Source organism: Chroicocephalus ridibundus, chromosome 3 (assembly GCF_963924245.1).
Source record: "Chroicocephalus ridibundus chromosome 3, bChrRid1.1, whole genome shotgun sequence".
In the NCBI taxonomy this organism is placed as follows: domain Eukaryota; kingdom Metazoa; phylum Chordata; class Aves; order Charadriiformes; family Laridae; genus Chroicocephalus; species Chroicocephalus ridibundus.
In genome coordinates this window covers 35,658,054-35,675,683 of record NC_086286.1, presented here as the reverse complement: position 1 = coordinate 35,675,683, position 17,630 = coordinate 35,658,054, and the positions used below count along the sequence as shown (strand labels likewise).

At 36.4% G+C, this 17,630-nt stretch overlaps 1 protein-coding gene across 3 annotated transcripts in view; it reads left to right on the top strand.

Moving 5' to 3' along the window:
• Positions 1 to 17,630, top strand: part of ZFAND3 (zinc finger AN1-type containing 3) — a 149,751-nt gene that overhangs the window by 22,338 nt on the left and 109,783 nt on the right. The window contains exons 2-4 of one of the 3 annotated variants that reach the window (XM_063328695.1): positions 11,217 to 11,269; positions 13,149 to 13,189; positions 15,253 to 15,279. In XM_063328695.1, the coding sequence (XP_063184765.1) occupies positions 13,162 to 13,189; positions 15,253 to 15,279 (55 nt within the window). In that variant the 5' untranslated portion in view covers positions 11,217 to 11,269; positions 13,149 to 13,161. Of the gene's footprint in view, positions 1 to 11,143; positions 11,270 to 13,148; positions 13,190 to 15,252; positions 15,280 to 17,630 lie in introns of all 3 variants that reach the window. The other 2 variants (XM_063328696.1, XM_063328694.1) reach the window with 2 other exon arrangements.

Sequence of the window (17,630 nt, the reverse complement as noted above, 5' to 3'; positions counted from 1 at the left end):
ATGTCTCCGATTTTGATGGGTGGTAGCTGGAAGTAGGCCTGTGGGTAAGTGGTTTGAATGTGCTTGCAGTAGATCGGGAATAGTACTGATTGACAGCATCAGGAATTATGTACGCTGTTTTGTTCTTGTAAGGGATAACAGGAGCAGCATAGAAACTTTTACAGTGATGGGTGTGAGTTACAAGTGTTTTCAAATAGTACTTCCTTTAAGCCTGTGAGATAAGCACATGCTAAAATACCAGATCTTCAGTCTTTTAGTTTTTAATGTCCACGTTTTACAACTTTAATTTTGTATGCTCTGTTTGAAGGTAACGCCTAAAACTTGAATGCAAAAGTGCATATCCTGGTGTTAGTCATGCTTTGGTAGCCCTAATATGTGCTGTGGTTTGTACGATCTCACGTTAGTAAGTAAATTGAGGGCTGTGCAATCTGGCATGGGAGCTGACTGATCATTCTTGTAATCGCTCATTTTTCAGTCCCTTAAGCTTCAGCTCATAGAATGCAGGTTGCCTTGCAAAATTTATATCTTCCACCTATGCAGACAGGTTATATAGGCAAGGGTACTTTTTTGAACAGTTTAATGGGACAGACTACTTGCGTTTCAAGTTTAATAAGGGAGTGGAGTTTAGACTGAGGACAAAATCCTTCCTAGTTATGATTAGGGTGTTAAAAGCAAAATCAGAGTGTTTATCTGTAATGATCTGTGTTTCATTTTTAACTTTTAAGATTTATTTATATATTTATTTTCCCCTCAATATATTTTATTTTAGTAATTGTCCAAAACCGGTGGACTGTGTTAGATTAGATTATGTTTGCTAATGTTTTTCTTCTGTATCTAGTTCAGTGTTTTGCCTTGCTCTCTGATAAAGAAGATTTGGGAGGGTGGGAGTAGTAAGTGAAGAACACTGGAGGAGAACTGTCCCAGTTTTGTTTTTTTGTTTTGTTTTGTTTATTTTACTTTTTAAAAAAACTCTTATTATTATGAAAAAGATAGGCTTTATGGGGAAAGATATCTGAAAGGTATCTGTGGTGTTCTGCCCTTCCCTGGGTACAGCTACTCATACTGGAATGTAAGGGATTAATTTTCAGGCATGCTGCAATTGAACATGCAGAAGAGAGAACAGTTCTTGATAACAGTCAGAAAGAAAACTATTGAGGCCTCTGACAAAGTCCTTAGCACTTTGAATACTTTAGTAAGAATGTTTTATTGGGATAGCTAGATATATTAACTATTCAATCTTGAATATTTGGGAATGAATTGCTGCTGTTTTCTTTTGGAATTTTGAGAAAGATGTATTTATTTATTTATATATATATATATATAAAAGAGGTATAGAGAGCATGAAAGGTGGAAAAAATAAGATAAACTCAGAATAATCTAGCGTAAAAATGCTAGTGCGGCTCCATAAGGAAGAAACTTGTCTGTTAGATCCAATTCAGTGCTGGTGCCTTTGGTCTGGGCTGGTTTTTGGGTACTGTGCTCATTCTATTTCAGTGCCTATGGAAGATAGCTTGTGCTGTTCACTTCTTTGTCAACACAGTGACTGTGGTAGAGACAATATAGCTGTGAAAGAGAAGAGAAAGATTTTATTTGCCTATATAAAAGAAAAAACGAAAAGCAGCTGTGTAGTTATTAACAACATTTACATATTATTACTCAAAATACTTTTCTTTAATTGTATCCTTTTGTTTTGATTGTTTCATTGTTTACATAGAAAGTTAAAAATGCAGATGTACGTAGAGTCAACTTTCCCATTACAGAATGTTATTCTTCTGTCAGGTATTTATTTTCAAGGCTTTCAGCTTTCTCTGTGGAAGAAATTCGTAAACATAGGCTTATAATATACCATTTTTATTCAGTGAGGCAGGTTATCTTGGATATGATAAAAGACCAGAATACTGTCCACTAAAAGAATGCATAGGAGGCTCTTCATCCTTGATGCTCTGAAGTAGCTTTTCTAATGCTTAGTTGTTCTGTATTTGAACTAAATTTTATTGTTACAATTGCAGAAAGACAAGTAGCTAGACCTATGGGCTAACTGTAGTTCATGAGAAGATTGAAGATAATAACTTAGTATTTGCTGTTAGATCAGACATGGGCAGGTTTTAAATCTGTGTTTTGCAAGTAACTTCCCCTGTCAGAATTGGGGTGGAGCTTTTAAGGTGCTTTTTCTTCCTGAAAAAAATTGAGTACTACTACTTCTATTGTGTTTGCTCTTGGAGGTCAGGCATTTGCATTTGGAATGCTTGAAAAAGCAAGACACTGACACCATGGAACACTGCATTATTTTAAAGGTGTTTCTTATTTTATGCCACATAAATTCTGGACGCTATAGCTGAAGTGATTTGGGCTCAGGATGCATGTTACAGTAACGTTATATTTTAATGTGTAGTTGTTTAGCCCAGTTGAATGCATTTGAAGGATTTTTCTGTTCAAAATAAATTTGAGAAGAGTTTTGAAATAACGTATCTGGAAAGTGCAAAGTTGCTGCAGCCCTGCTGTGCACATGAGTCATAGTATTTGAGGGAAGTAACGCATTTAGTTGCAGTCCAGTTGATGAACTCTACATCGGTGAGTCATTAACTTTCCAGCATCCTTTACTCAGAAAGAGAATGGAGTTGACCAGTATTCCCTGAGTCAAACTCAGGTCTCAGAAATCACATTGAAAATGTAGGGAGCAGATGAGGTTTTCAGACATTAAAATATCCTTTGTATGCTTAATGCTTTAATCATGCCTTAAAAAATACCCCAACCAAAAAAAAAAAAACCCTAAAGAAAAATATCCTTTAATTATCATTAAGAATATGTTGATTGTATGGATCAATGGATCACAAGTGATAGGGAGGGCAGAGATTTTTCTCACAGATAGCAGGAAGAGAAACAAGCATAATGATGTACTGCATGCTGTCTTGGGTAAAGGGTTCAAAACTTACATGGTTTGCAGTTTTCTCTCTGCTACTTGGTCTTTCAGGCACTTCCATTTCATTCTGGATATCTTGACTTAACTGCGTAGATGCCCCCTCTTTGGCATTTGCCTTTTAACGGGACGATTTGGGATAGTTTATAGAGCATACATCATTCATAACAAGTGAAGGGTCTGGGAGGCAGTTTTCATGGCCAACATCCACTGTGTCTTAGAAAGGAACTTTACACCAAAAACTTCTCAGAAAAGAAGATGCAACTTTGATACAAGCTATCAATGGAGCTGTAGGTAACTTATGTCATCTTTCACTGAACTAATGCTGCTTAGTGTGCGGCTTCTTTTGTATTTCTTTCCTTGTGTTTGTGCCTAGGTGCACGTTTATGGAAAAAAAAAAATTCCCACCTTCTCCTAGGTTCAGATTAATGCCTTGCTTTGTATAAATCTTTCTGTTTGTCATCAGCCTAAATCTTGCTTACAGTATTTATTTTGTTTTTTGAGGGCTTGTTTGCTTTTTTAAGCGGTGTTGCCAAACATTTATGTTGTATTGGTTTGTTCCTTGAACTCTTTGTTGTTGTAAATTTTACCTGATTTATTTAGTCTTTTCCAAATACTTCAGAAGTTGAATGTTTAACGTAAACATCTTGAAGGAATTGTTTAGAAGCAGTTTTATGCTGGTTAGAAATGCTATGTTCCTTGGAATTATGCTGAACTGGCTTTGTGGTAGAAAAAACAGAAGTTACATATGAGAGGAGATTTCAAGTTTAAGAATCCGAAGTGAGCCCATTCTTCTGGGTCAAAACTTTGTATAAGATGTAGTGCAAATATTATTTTATAACATTGCTGCAGTATAGCAAGCAACCGGCACTCTATTTCCTTACTCTGGGGTGTTTTTTGAGGCTGGGAATCTCTGCTCATTACCTGAGAGATGTAAAATCTGGTACAGATTTCTACCTGCGAACGATTAGGAAGTTGACCAAAGTTTCTGGGTGACTAAGACAAGCAGTCAAACCTGCTTGTGTTACCAGCAGGATAATAGTTCTGGGTTGTTGAAATACAACTGACAGAATCCTGCCAGAAAGGACCTTACTGTTTTTTTGCACCGATTATGATGAGTTAACCATGGTTTATTTTGCTTCTAAAAATGACTTCTTCCTGTATTTTTTTTCCCTATTTTTATTTCTCTCTCTTTTTTCCTCATTGTACCAGCAGGGTTGAAATGCATTCTGCCATCATAGGAAGATCTGCTTTTAGGGGTGTTGTGTTTAAATAGTTAACTGGCAGTTTGCTCCTGGTGTAGGCATATCCTTGATACGATTCATTTCAGATTCCTGAAGGAAGAGCTGAAGTAAGTGTTTCTCTAGAACAGCATTATATGATGTGGCTACAATTTCCCACCTGAGAACTGAAAATGACGGTGCGTAGTCAGGTGTAGAGGCAGCACTGACTGAAGTAAGAGCCGTGTTGCTTCCTGGCTGTGCAGTTGGGTACAAGGGTAGTTAGGATGGAAGACAGTGAATTTCCCAGAATGAACCTCCAGCTAACTTTTTGAAGACTTGACTGAAACCTGTTTTAAATGGGGAGGAGGAAGAATGCCTGCTAACTTACATACCGGTAGCTTCTTTTAGATGTGTGTGTTTATGAACAGTGTAATAAGATAGGATTGCAGGCACCTTGTCAAAATTCTTCAACTGCTTTTCAAGAAGTGCTACGATTTTACCATGGCATGCAATTCCAGAAGGGTTCAATAAGCAAGGAGTGCAAAGAACTCTGTAAGTGAGATGATCGCTCATTCATGAAAACACACAGTTACATTGCTGCTTTTTGGGGTGGCTTAGGGAGGTCTAGACAAGTGAGGTATCCTGCTGGACAGTCTGCTTGCTACTCGATAGGACGTTGCTCCTTGCCAGCCCTGGAACCGCAGCGCTTTCTTGCTTTGTCCAAGGGATACTCTTTCCTCTCCTTTCTGGCTGCTTTATTTCTGAACCTAGCTTCCTGTGCTTTAACTCATAGAAATGAATAGTCAAAATAACTCTTGGGGTTCGGACTCTTTCTGTCACGTTTTGCATATAGTGCACTTTCAAGTGCTTTCTCTCTGCATAGTTGGGCTGGCCTACACTTTAAACTCCTTTTTGCCTGTGTAATGTTTGACTTGTTAGATGTTAAAAGTAAATCTCTGCAACGAAGGAGTTTATCTTAAAATTTTGGTACTCTGCTAGCTTTTGAGAGAACACTTATGGCACAGTACTTAAAGCAGACTTTGTTAGTGTGTTTTGTTAATGCTGTGCAACAACATTTTTTTAACTGGTTTACATGTTGTCCTTGTAAATGTTATTTAACATGCATACAACATACAATGTCTTTTAAATACTTTGTGAGGCTCTTCCACCTGCTCCCCACCCCCCCTTTCATTCAGAAGTTCTAACAATTCTAAACCATTATAATGCCAGGTATTTAAAGTACTTTCTTGCCACAGAAAAATAACTTCGATTAAAAAAAATAAATATATTAATGCTTCTCTATGCTTTTGCATACATCTGGGCTTAAATTGAGCAAAAATTAAAATTTTTCCTATTTTCTAAGCTAAATCTAGTTGTTCACATCAGGAAGTTTTTCAGGAAGGTTTCCTGGGGAAATACATAATTAACCATGCCTTTAAGTCAGGGTACAAAATAGATACTTTCTTGACGTTTCTTCCAGCTTCTCTTTTTCTAAGAATGTTTTACTATTTAGTATCTATTACTGACCCTTGGGTAAAAGGAATGGTAAAACGTGTAGTAAAATGCAATAGGGTTTTTAAGCGCCGCTTATCAGTGGAGCATTGGAATGTCTGATCTGAAGAAAAAGGTAAAGTTGATACAATTTCATATTGTAAATCTGAAGATGATGATTGTGTTGTTATAGGGCAATGTTAGTTATTACCTGCAATAAACATAAATAATAATGAGGAATTCGTGGAAGGAGGGTAGATCAGAACTTTGAAATTTTATTCCTACTTTACTAAAGGCCTACTTATTATTTCAGGTTTTTTACTGTCCTTTAAATAGTAGGCTACACATCTTGGTGAAAAAGATTTCGAAGACTTGTAGAAGAATGTATGGTATAGGATTTTGCTGCTGAGATTTTTTTATTTTTTTTTAAAGAAAGCGCAGAGACGTGTATTCATGGGAATATCAAGCATTTAGCTTTGACTGGAGGGCAGCAATTTTGTAAGCTGAGCTAGAAACCCAATTGAATCTGATCTAAGTTTTTACAACCTGTCTTACCTAGTTTAGATGTGTTGGATTCTTTGCAGTTTATTGTATGAATTGTTGGAGAAGGCTTTAAATTGAAACTCTTGTCAGGACTTTTGTGTCAGAACCCTTAATATGTTTTGTAAGAGTAAGGAGCTACTGTGTTGCTGTGTATTTTCCCCATTTTCCCCTCTTACTCTTGTGTACTTGTGCTTTTCTCTGGCCTTATTGTCCACAAAGCACTTCAGTGTCTTTGTATATTAAAAACATAAAAAGTGCTTCAGCCATAGAGTTTTAAAAGAATGTTTTGGTGTAGCCATTGAAAAAAATAATAAATCAGGACACAGCTACTTCATTGGGATGCATCAGCATATCTTTTGAGTGTGGAAAGCTGCCAGAAGGGCATTGCACTGGTACGCTGTGCTCTGCATAGAGTTTACCCTCCATTTCATTTCAGATTGAGGTCAGGATGATGAGGTGTCCTTATGAACGTGTGATTCAGTAACTCAAGCATCATTTTCAGCAGTTTACCAAAAATCTTGAAATGATAAGCAACACTTAAATTATTTGTGGTGAAAATGAGGAATCCCAAAACCAAAATACTCATATATTTTCCAAGCAAAACCCCTTGTAGTATTAGTAATAATAATAAAATCTTACTGATAACACTTTTCTAATTGAACTAGAATTCTTATCACTGAGCGTATGGGTACAGAACAGCTGATGAAGTAGAGGACATTGATTACATTCGTGGGATACTTAATTTCAGGTTTTAGTTCACTTAAAAGTCTGTTTCTGGGTGTATGTGAATGTTTCTGGTTGCTATGTTCTCTACGGGTCCACCTGCATTTGACATGCTCTGCTTCTGTTCTTTTATTTGAAAAGAATTTAGCACACATTCTTAAAGAATAACTGAGCTGCCTCAGCCTAAAAATATGAATAATTGTTTAAACTGTCCAACAAACCTTGCCTGTATCCCCTTAGCAAGGTCATAAATTAAGGAGGAACTATAAATATTAAATATGCAGCATATATGAAATCAATGAGGTGACTTCTGATCTAGCAAAGTAAAATGGCTTTCTTCAGAAGCTGGTGTACAGGATATACAGAACTTCCAAAGGACGATTTGAGGGTTTTATTAACACGGTCTAATTAACCTCCTTCCTGTACAAGGTGAAGTGTTATATGCTCAAAACAAATGATGAAAAGTGTAAGGGAAATACAGAATTGGATCAATTTTCTTTTAATGATAAATAATCCTTCTAGTCTGGTTGGATGAAAGTAAACATATGTGGGTTATAGTTTTGCTTTTACTGTGTGCCAGGATTCAGCTCAGAGTAAATTCTTCAGCAGAGATATAAACCTTTGAAAATTGCTTTATAATGGAAATGGTGACAGACCATTAACTACAGTAGTATAAATGCATTGATTTATCATATGTATAGTTGTCCTAAGTTGCCAAATACATGAAACAGTATGTGCTGAATGTATAGGGAGGAGGCTTCTTTGTAGTTTTAACTAGTTAATGACATGAGTCATATTATGTTAAGGCTTCTCAAATATACGGCCCCTGACATGATTGGACAGGTATCATTCAGGGGCTAAGATATATTTGTACTGTAGTGACACTGCAGTCCTGCTCTAATTGCTATACTGGAAGGGGATCAAGAAGCATTTAACATGATGCGTTTAATCACCAATGCAATTATAGTACCACTGATGCAAATATGTTTTCCTACTACCAAGCCATAGGAACTTCTAAATCATAAAGAATCACTACTAGATATTCTGGCAAACCTTGTTCCCAATACAAATGCAGAATCTGGGATTTTGCCGTCATACTTAATTAGTATCTGTAGCTTAAATATCTTTAAAATTAAATATCTAATGCATGCACACATGCTATATGAAAGCATTTTTTTCTCCAAACTCCTTATTGTTCCATCCTCAAAAGACAACTGAACAAAAATTATTTTCAAGAATGGCTATTATTCTGGTGTCATTTTTCAAGCATTGAGAATATACACCTATTCTAGAATCTTTACGTATTTTACTCTGGTGCAGCTGCATGATCTTGCTATTGGTGAGCATTTACATTAATAATGCGAGTTTACTGTTGCCTTAAAAAGTGTAGGAGACATCCCAATTCAGATAAAACTGATCATTTTCTATTGCCCTTTGGCATTTGTGTGGTGTTAAGCTAGTATTAGTTTTTGGTGTTTCTGGTTTGCGTTTTTTTCTTCCTCTTAAAGATGGGATGGGGAAGCTAGGAAGTGCCTGATAGTTTGCTGGAAAATGTAGGATTTTGTCATAAAATCTTCAGTATTTATGAGGGGTGCCTATCTAAGTTTCTTGGCAGTTTCTTTTCATTAGGGAGACTGAGTATCCTGAGATTGGACAGATTTCCATATACTTTTTTTTTTTAACTCTCTTTGAATGCACAAAATTTCCACATGTAATGTGTTCTTGAACCTTCAGATTGAGATTGGCATTTTTAGATTCTGGTAATTCTGATCAACTACTGTACATTTAGCAGTTTTTGTACATCTTTGAGATTTATGGCTAGAATTTCAACTTCATTCTCTAGATTTGGTTTCGTATTGATAAAATCATTTACTGGGAGAGGTGGAAGGAAAAACAAACTGCCGGTGAAGACAGAGTAGAATGTGCATTGATTTGGATGGTGCCTCGCAATGGTATACTCCCAAATGGCAAGAAATAAAAGGAATAATGAGTAGTAAAGGGCATAAATTTGAGTATGTAACTTTCAGTGCTTTTAGTGGAGTAGACAAGGCCACACCTTCATAAGAATGTACTGGAAGTACCATATGAAAATGGAATCAAGGAAGCAATCTCTTCAGTTTTATTAATTAGTTACATACCAATACACAGGATTTGAAGTATGTTATTTTTGATATTTAATGCCTTTTGCTGGCTCTCGCTTTGCATTATGAACCTTTAAATGGAGAGGCAGATGTTGATCTGACTGAAGTTAGGACCTTATGCCTGTCTGCATGTGCATCTGTCTGAAGGCTCCGAGGTTTCTTTTGCTATGGGGATTTGTAGGCACAACAGTGCAAGTAAGGGATGGTGGCTTGAATAGCCTCAAATGTGTCCTTTATTTTTATCCTTACATGTGACTTATTTATTGCTTAAAGTATGCTTAAATATGTTAAACTTCCAGGACTTCCCATTTCTGTAAATTTCTTCCTCTTTCAAAGTCCCTATGTCATTGGTACTGCTTTCATGGCTGTTCTTAAGGGAGTGTTTTGGTTTTTTTTCTTTGGCAGTGGAAGCACTTTTTTTAATACCTACACTTGTTTGAGACCGAGCCCTGTGGAACTGTTGCATGCAATCATTCTGTAGCCACTGGGGTTTTCCAGCTGGCTTGAAGTATCCTCTGCCTCTAACTTGCTCTGCCACTTGACCTTCTGAGCTTGCTTCACCTTGTGCTTTCCAATCTACATAATCATTTTGTGTGTCACCCTTTAGTTAAATGGTTTCTTTTTGACAGATGGAAGTACCTTCAAATAGGGTTTAACTTTATATTCTTCCTCAGAGATAATACCATTCTATTTGCCTTGATTTATCTATAAATATGAATGTCTTTCTGAATACCAGCTTAAATTATGTACAAGTGGAGATTGTAAATTATCAGTATAAAACTGGCTTTCTAGGGATATTGTACATACAGAACGTATACTGTAATAATTCTGTATTAGGTGCTGTTAAGCATGAAGCTGACTTTTATGAGGGAAATCTGGGAATTGCCTTAGTATGCCCAGTTAAAAACTGGTGATTGGCTATCTGATTCAGAAGTATGCTGACTATCCTCAACCTAACTGTGACAGAAGGGTGTAGAAGTCTTGGGTGTCTTTGCCAGGACTGACTTCGAATTCTAGCTTCACTGTGCCTTATTCAGCTTTACACTTAGGATTTTCCTGTACGTTCCTAGAAATCTGAAATGTATTGCTTTCCCTAGAAGCCACTGGCTCTAGATAGAGTTGGCTGCTGTGACCACCTCTTTCCTATGAAGTGGAAACAGAGGGCTGTATCATGACCAGGGCTGTCTGATATTTTGGAGCTTTGAGTTTTTAAATAAAATTACCTCTACAAATAACAGATATTACAAATGTATGATATACTTGAAAAGGCTATCGGGAGCAAAGAGATTTTATATTTTGGTGTTCCTGCCTGGCAGTATGAGGTTCTGGTGAATGTTTGAGTCACTAGGAAATAATTAATGTAAAACAGCGATGTGGTTAGCAAGATTTACTTCACAGAGAAAACAGCAATATGCAGGTTTGCTCAATTTTAAGAGTCTGGTGAGAGAGCCCTTGCCTGCTGTAAAGACGAAATCCTAGCGATGAGAGGAGGGATTTGCAGTGTAACAAAGAGCTGTCAAACATACATTTTACTTGACAGATATTGATGTCTGTAAGCTGCTTAATGCATTTTCTTTGTAAAGCATTTGCTCTAATTAAATATTGCACTTTCAAAAAGGGACTGATTGTTGATCAACACTGTTACTGTGTCTCTAATAAAAGCGCCATTTGCTTAGTTCTAGTGTAATGTTGATGGATCTGCAGTGAGGCAAGTGACTGTGTAGAAGAAACTAAGACAGAAAAAACCTACTCAGGGTTTAGATTCTCATCTTAAGTAGTCACCTCAGACTGACTTGGATGCCTTGAAAAAGCATGTAAAAGGATCAGAGAGAAAGTGATCCTTGAAACTGTAACAGTGAGCTGAAGTTATTTAGCTTACAAGGTCACTTGTCCAATAGCACTGTGCTTTCAGAATTCTTTTGTGTGTGTGTTATGAGTAAATGGCAGCCTTTTTCTTTTTTCACATAGCTGTATGTTGTGTGTGCGTGTGCATTTTCCATTGTTGGTGTGCTGATAAGTAAATATTATATGAGGCTTTGGATTGATATTTAACAGCAGAGATGGTTGACTATACCACTGAAAACATTTGTCGTTGCCCGTTCCAGTGTCATCAATATGAACCATCTGAACTCTGCCTTTCTTTTTCTTTGCTGCCCCTGGGGTTTAATGGCTTTGCAGAGAAGCTCCTGCCTGGCATATTGAGCTGCTCCAGAAGGTCTAACCCATAAGCAGTGAGTACTGAACTGCAGCACACTAATGCTGTAGGTGTTGACTCACCATGCTGTTTTTAATTGCAGTTCTCTTGAAGGTAGATAATCTGTGCAGACTTTCAACACAGATATTGAATCTTTGAGTATATACCAGTTTGATGATGTATTTGTATGGCTACGAATGCTGTTCTGCTTTTCTTTTTCTGGGAATTAACTTTTCTCTTGTGCACATACTGTTTGCATTTAAAACTAGCTTTCATGTGTCTGTGGCTCTTGCTATAGCTGGCAAATGCTTATGTCTCATATCTGCAGTGAACTGTGTTCTTCTAGAATTCTTGAGCCTGATATAAACCAGCTTTCAAATGTGCATGAACTGAAAAGCATCTGTAATGTTTTGATGTGACTAATACTAAGATATGATTGACCAAGTCTGGATTTACTTTGTTACTGGAAAGTAATTCAAAATATTAATTTGCAAACTCTGGGGGGTAAAAATAATCTGTAATTCTGATAGGTGTGTTCATTTGTGACAATTGCTTTGAAAAAATTTTCAAAATTTTTGCCTCGACATAATAAGCAGGTTTGAATTTTGTAATTTGTATATTGTAAGATGCAGATCTCATCTCAAAATTCCATCCATGTTGGGCTGGAAATAGAAAACAACTGTTTTGGTAGTCTCAATTGGTTATGTGTATGCATATTTCTAAAGATAAAGATGCAATTAATTTGGCTAAATTAGATGTTCCAGCTAGAGGCTTCCCTCAGGAGGCAAAAAGGTCTTTTGGGCAGGGACAGTTTTGTTACAACCTTGCCTGTCAGTATGTACTTTCAGACCTGCTGAGGATGGTGTTAATGCTTATACATAATGGCGGAGATGATTCAGGAATGCTGAACAAATCAACTATTGGGCAACGTGCACAGAAACTGGATTGCTCTTACCTAAAGACATTTTGACGCTTAGAGAGCTTTTGAGATATTCTCCAGCTCACTTTGTAAAGGAGATGTTGTGATGTTAGCAGAGAACTTTTTGTAAACTGGGAGAAACTTGTTCTCCTGTAGTATATAGCTTTGGGTAGTTTCATGGTAGCCCTAGAGAGGTCTATAACCTTAAATTTTTTTTTTTTTTTTTTTTTTTGGTGAGCCTACTGACTTTCTTTATGAGGGGAAATACTTGTGGCATAATTGCACAAACACTTTGGAGACATCTGGGAGGCTTAAGATATTGCTGCCATTCTCCAGCTGTTTTTCTCTCAGCTGACGGTTGCTGCCCTCGAAGTTGAGCCGCACTAATGGATCATATGAACTATCCTAGTCCATGTCAGTGCAAAGTCATCCAGGTTATTTTAAATTACTGCTGGATGCAGCCGAGGGTAGAAATGAACGGCTTGAGGTAATAACTTCTTAAGCCATTCCAGCTAGACTTCCAAGAGCACATCTGTTTGTGTCCTTATAAGTGCAATACTTTAATCTCTCTATTGCTGTACTGTATTCAGGATTTGTCAGGACTGCAGAGCTGTTGCCAAGGGGTGTCTAATATTCAAGTGGAATGTATTGGCTCTTCCTGTCTATCATTATTATCATATTGCAATAGAAAGATCTGAATGAGGAGCATGTAACATATACATTGAATGGTAAAGTAAACTTATTTTCATATATGAGGTAAATGTGTGAAAGACATGTTTTAGAAGCTCTTTAAATTGGAAAGAGATTGCCATATGAAGTCTCTTCCCCTGACCGTGTTCCTAGTTCAGCCACTTCTAGCCACTTACCTTTGATTCCTAGCCATTTAAGTTCTTAGCCTCTCTATACCCTTGCTTCGTTCCCCAGAAAACTTCCCTGTATTGATTAGAATTATAATGAATTTTTTAGCTCTTTTTTTTTTTTTTTATTTTTGCCTCAGGTCCAGCAAGACTATGAATCTCTGTTCCAAATGCTTTGCTGGTAAGTGCAGTAAAAGGTTTTGTGTTTTTGTTAGATTATCGAAACCACATTGTTGGCATCTCCTTCAGGATTTGTGCATGGGTTTCTCTTCCTTCAGTGTGTATATGTAATCAGATTTTCCTCGCTTTAGTGCTTCATTTATTTGCTAATCAAGAACCTCTTGTGTAAATGTACCAATCAAACCTTGTTCTTGAAGTTCATGGAATTCTGGAACACCCTTGAACTACAGAGCTCTGCTGTCAGCACAGCTCCTATACAGATGATGTGGCTTTCAGAATGCATAAGTCTGAATTGTAATTTGGCATTCTGTAGGATTTATTTGGTAATATCCTCTGAAATATGGTATAGATAAAAAATGAAATGTTGGTATAGAACACTTCTTATTCCATTTCTTTTTAACTTGCAGCCCTTGAATCATCAGTAGCTCATTGATAGTCTAATTCTAATTACTACGTATTATTTTCTTATTGCAAGGTCATTGCTACTGCGTAAAATGTTAGGAATTGCTATTGACCTTTTCAGGTTAGCATCTTCTAGCTTTGCCTTTCTGATGTTTTTTGGTATTATTTAATATTGTAAACTTATTTTTAATTGTAATTAAAGTGCTGTCATAGTCCATGATTTTTAATTTCTCTTGGGGCAACACATACAATCTTTAAAAGTTCAGTTTTATTTTGTTTTGTTTTTTAATTTCGGTCATTGGCTTGTCTATGAAACATTACTTTAATATTGAGCTTGCAGAATTTTTTTTTAAGGTCATTGGTTTCCAAGGCAATATCCTAGAATCTTTAAAAATTAAGGCAAAACGTAAAAAAAAAAAAAAAATTAAAGTTTTTTTTCTGAATTTTTTATCAAAAAATAAATTTTGATTTGTAGATTTCAGATCTTGGGTTCATCATCACTTCATTAAACAAAGACATAGCAAATAAAGATTGTCAAAGGTGGTTCAGCAAAAATGATGCATGTATTTCTCTGACGGTTTTCCAAAGCCATGGATCACTGGAAAGGGTATATTGAAGAAAGTGCAAGTCCTTTCTTGTACTCCTCCTCTACTGACCATAGTCAGAAACGAGCTACTCGGTCTTTGATTTGACTCAGTACAAATGTTATGTTCATATTAGCACAGTAAACAACTGCAGTTTGTGTACTTCAGAAATGCGGACTTTTTGATTCTGAGATATCAAAATGGCCCATCCCTCATATTCTGATATTAACAGAGTACCCAAAACCTCACAGCCAGCAGACCAGGCATTAAGCAAAACATCATTTATTTTGGTTTTACTGTTTTGTTGTTGTTGTTTCGTTTGTTTGTTTTTAAGAAGCAGCATTCTTGGCTTCTACTCTGTAATTCTCCTGAAATGCCATTGCCTCTGATGAAGTTCATTTTTTCTGTTGTAAAAATACAAGGTGATATCTAAATATGTGTGACATTTTGGGGGGGGGGGAGGGGGCAAGGGAGAGAAATCTTAGCTTTTTAAAATTTTCAAGACTTTCCTTATAGCCTGTTTATTTTAATGAAATAAGACTTTTGAAGAGTTTGAGTAACTTCGAAAGCTACTGCTAGTTGGAACAAAACCAAACATTGTGGAAAAAAGTAAATTTACTCTATCATTTTAGGTCTTAACTGTGGTTCCTTCAACAGGCAGCATTGAAATAACCAGTTCTGTCACAGTAGTACCTTGAAAGCTCTTAATGTCATCATTCAAACATAAGTTGTCTTTTTTTTTTCTTTCTTTCTTTCTTTTTTTGGTGATATTGCTGAAATATTTTTAGCATATTTTTATACTGGGTTTCCAGCCACAGTATTGAAAGAGAAAGATGTATACTCTTGTTCCTGTAAATTCAACCACCACAGATAGCAAGATTTTGGGCAAGTAAGCTATTGAAATATGTTGTTCACCATTCCAGGCACTCCAAAGATACAATGTGAAAAAAGTTCCTCTTGTTTCTCTTTTAGCATGGCAAGTTATTTATTCAAAATGTATTGAAGCAGATTTGTATGTGAGGGAAAATTGGGAATTATTATTTCTCTTGACCGTCATTTCCTTTCTCTTTTATTTTAGAAAAAAGAAATCCACACAACGAAAAAGGTTAGTAACTTTGTTAAATGACTGGTTTTTTTTATTTCCAGAGGGAAGGGACAGAATTCAGTCTTCCTATTTTCTTTTTTTTAAATTAATTTCAGACACACACAGCAGCAAAGCCCCTTACATTTGTGTAAGTATTACCTTTTTATATAGATCAAGGGAGAAGGGCAACAAGTCAGCCAGAGATTGGTTTACATTTCAATATGAGTTATTATGTGGAACTTTCCTATCTTTACTGGTTTTTCAGACTTTCTGAACTGTGTACACGTTTGTAAATACATGATGATGAGCTCTTGTTTGCTTCTGCCCTTCCTTTCCTCCCTATTCCCTGGGAAAAATGGTCATAGTTTGATGTCTGTGATGTTAATTACCACAGAAATGGATCAAAGGGCAATAGTCAGGGGCTGTAATTTTGCCTTCTTGTTTGACCAAATACCGGTGATTTCTAAATTTATTATCAAGATAAATTCACTGAATTTTCACTTCCATTTGTCCAAAGATGAAACAACCAGCAAAAACAACCAGATTATGTAGCAGTGAAACTGAATTCCATGTTTTGGCTATCTTTGCAGCTTTGTATCTTTGTGTTTTCTTAAACATGGGAATACTTCTCACAGGTTATGTTAGAGATTAAGTTGTTCAGCTTTTTATGGCAAGAGTGAGCTGGATACTGCACGGATACATGCAGCTAGCTGTTCGCCTAGCAGAGCCCAGTGTTTTGATCTAAATCTAGAAGGTTAACTAAGCTCTTCTGTTCAACCACAAATCTGTTGTTTGTTTGCCACAGGCTACTCCTTGGTTTGCATGTAAATGTTGATAAATACTGGAGAGGAGCTTGAAGTTAGCTATCCTCTTCAGCCCTCTTTGCCTCCTCTTCACCCCATCTGCCTGTTCAAGAAGGAATGCCTGACTCGTTTTATTTAAGCCATGTAGAAGCAGCAGACTCTGAAATGTTCAAGAGTCTCTCTGAAATCTTTTCAAGTTAATTGTGCTTCTGCGAAGTACTTTACAACATTCTGTCTCCAGTTCAGTGCTGACCACGTGCTATCAATGCCTCAAAGTCTCCAGATACCGTACAAGTGTAATCCTACATATCAAATTACTTCAAATAAATTTGCTCTTCTGATGGTTAAGGCATAGTTGCTTCAGACTTCCTGCACATCCAGAATACAAATGCAATGAAGTGTGGATTTTTTTTTTTTTTAATCAGAATATAGGCTGGTAAGTGAAAAAATGCAAATTCGGCCAGACTGTCTCCCTTAGTGACACATCTCTTGCTAATACTGCAACCTCTCTTCTTTCAATATGGTAAACTGCGAAATCTGAGTGATTAAAATACAGGACAGTGATGAGTGATATTTTCCAAAAGTGCTCTTTATTAATCTGTCTTTGCTTCCATTAGGTTTATGGAAGTTTTAATATCAACTTCAGGTAGGGACTTTGTTTGAGTACTTTTGAAAAGCCACGTTTACAAAGTAGGCTCTTTCAGGCAGGAATTCTACCAACATTCCTGGAAACAACACCTGGTACCTCAAGTACTCGATTTTAATTGTAACCTTTGGGAAGAGTCACAGAACAAACTATTACAGAGTAAGAACAAATATTTCAATACAGAACACAGTAAAACTAGACTTTCTACTTAAATTACCCCAAGAAATGCAGTCTGCCTGTAATCCATTTCATTGGGAGTCTAGAAAGTTTAATTTAGGTTATGGTGCAATCAGCCTTGGAAAGAGGGGTGCAGGAAGTGGATTTCTGCTTGTTGAATAAAATGTGAAGCTGAAGGTAAGTGTAGCGCTGTGTGGTTTGATGGAGAGATGCACTTGGAAAATTGAAAGAAGATAAAATGATGATTAGAGTATTCATGGATTTGTGAATCAATTTCATAGCCCTTCTGTCTGAAGGTGTAATTGAAACTTCCAGAGGTGGGTGTCCATCTCTTAATCCAGCTCCGTAGTGTTTATGTTCATGTTCTGTGAAGCACTAGATCAGCATCACTGAATTAGAAAAAATACTTCAACCATATAACCCAAAAATTCTCTGAATTTTAGGGCCTCGACTCTTAGTTCAGTTTTATTTTTAGTTTGAAATCAAACACATTTTTTGACATACGGGCGTCTTGTAAAAGTAAGTAAAAGTTAGAGATTTTTAATCTCCATCTATCAAGTAGTAAATCAGTATTGCTGGAACCACATAGGTATTTTCAATACCTATGCTTAGCTCTATGCCAGATTATGAAATTTTGTAACTTCAATAGTATCTTTTATTCTCCTGAACTTGAAAGATCTGGGGGGAGAGAAGACACCAGTATAATCTATATATAATCTGATTCTAGAAGTATCAGATTATTCGCT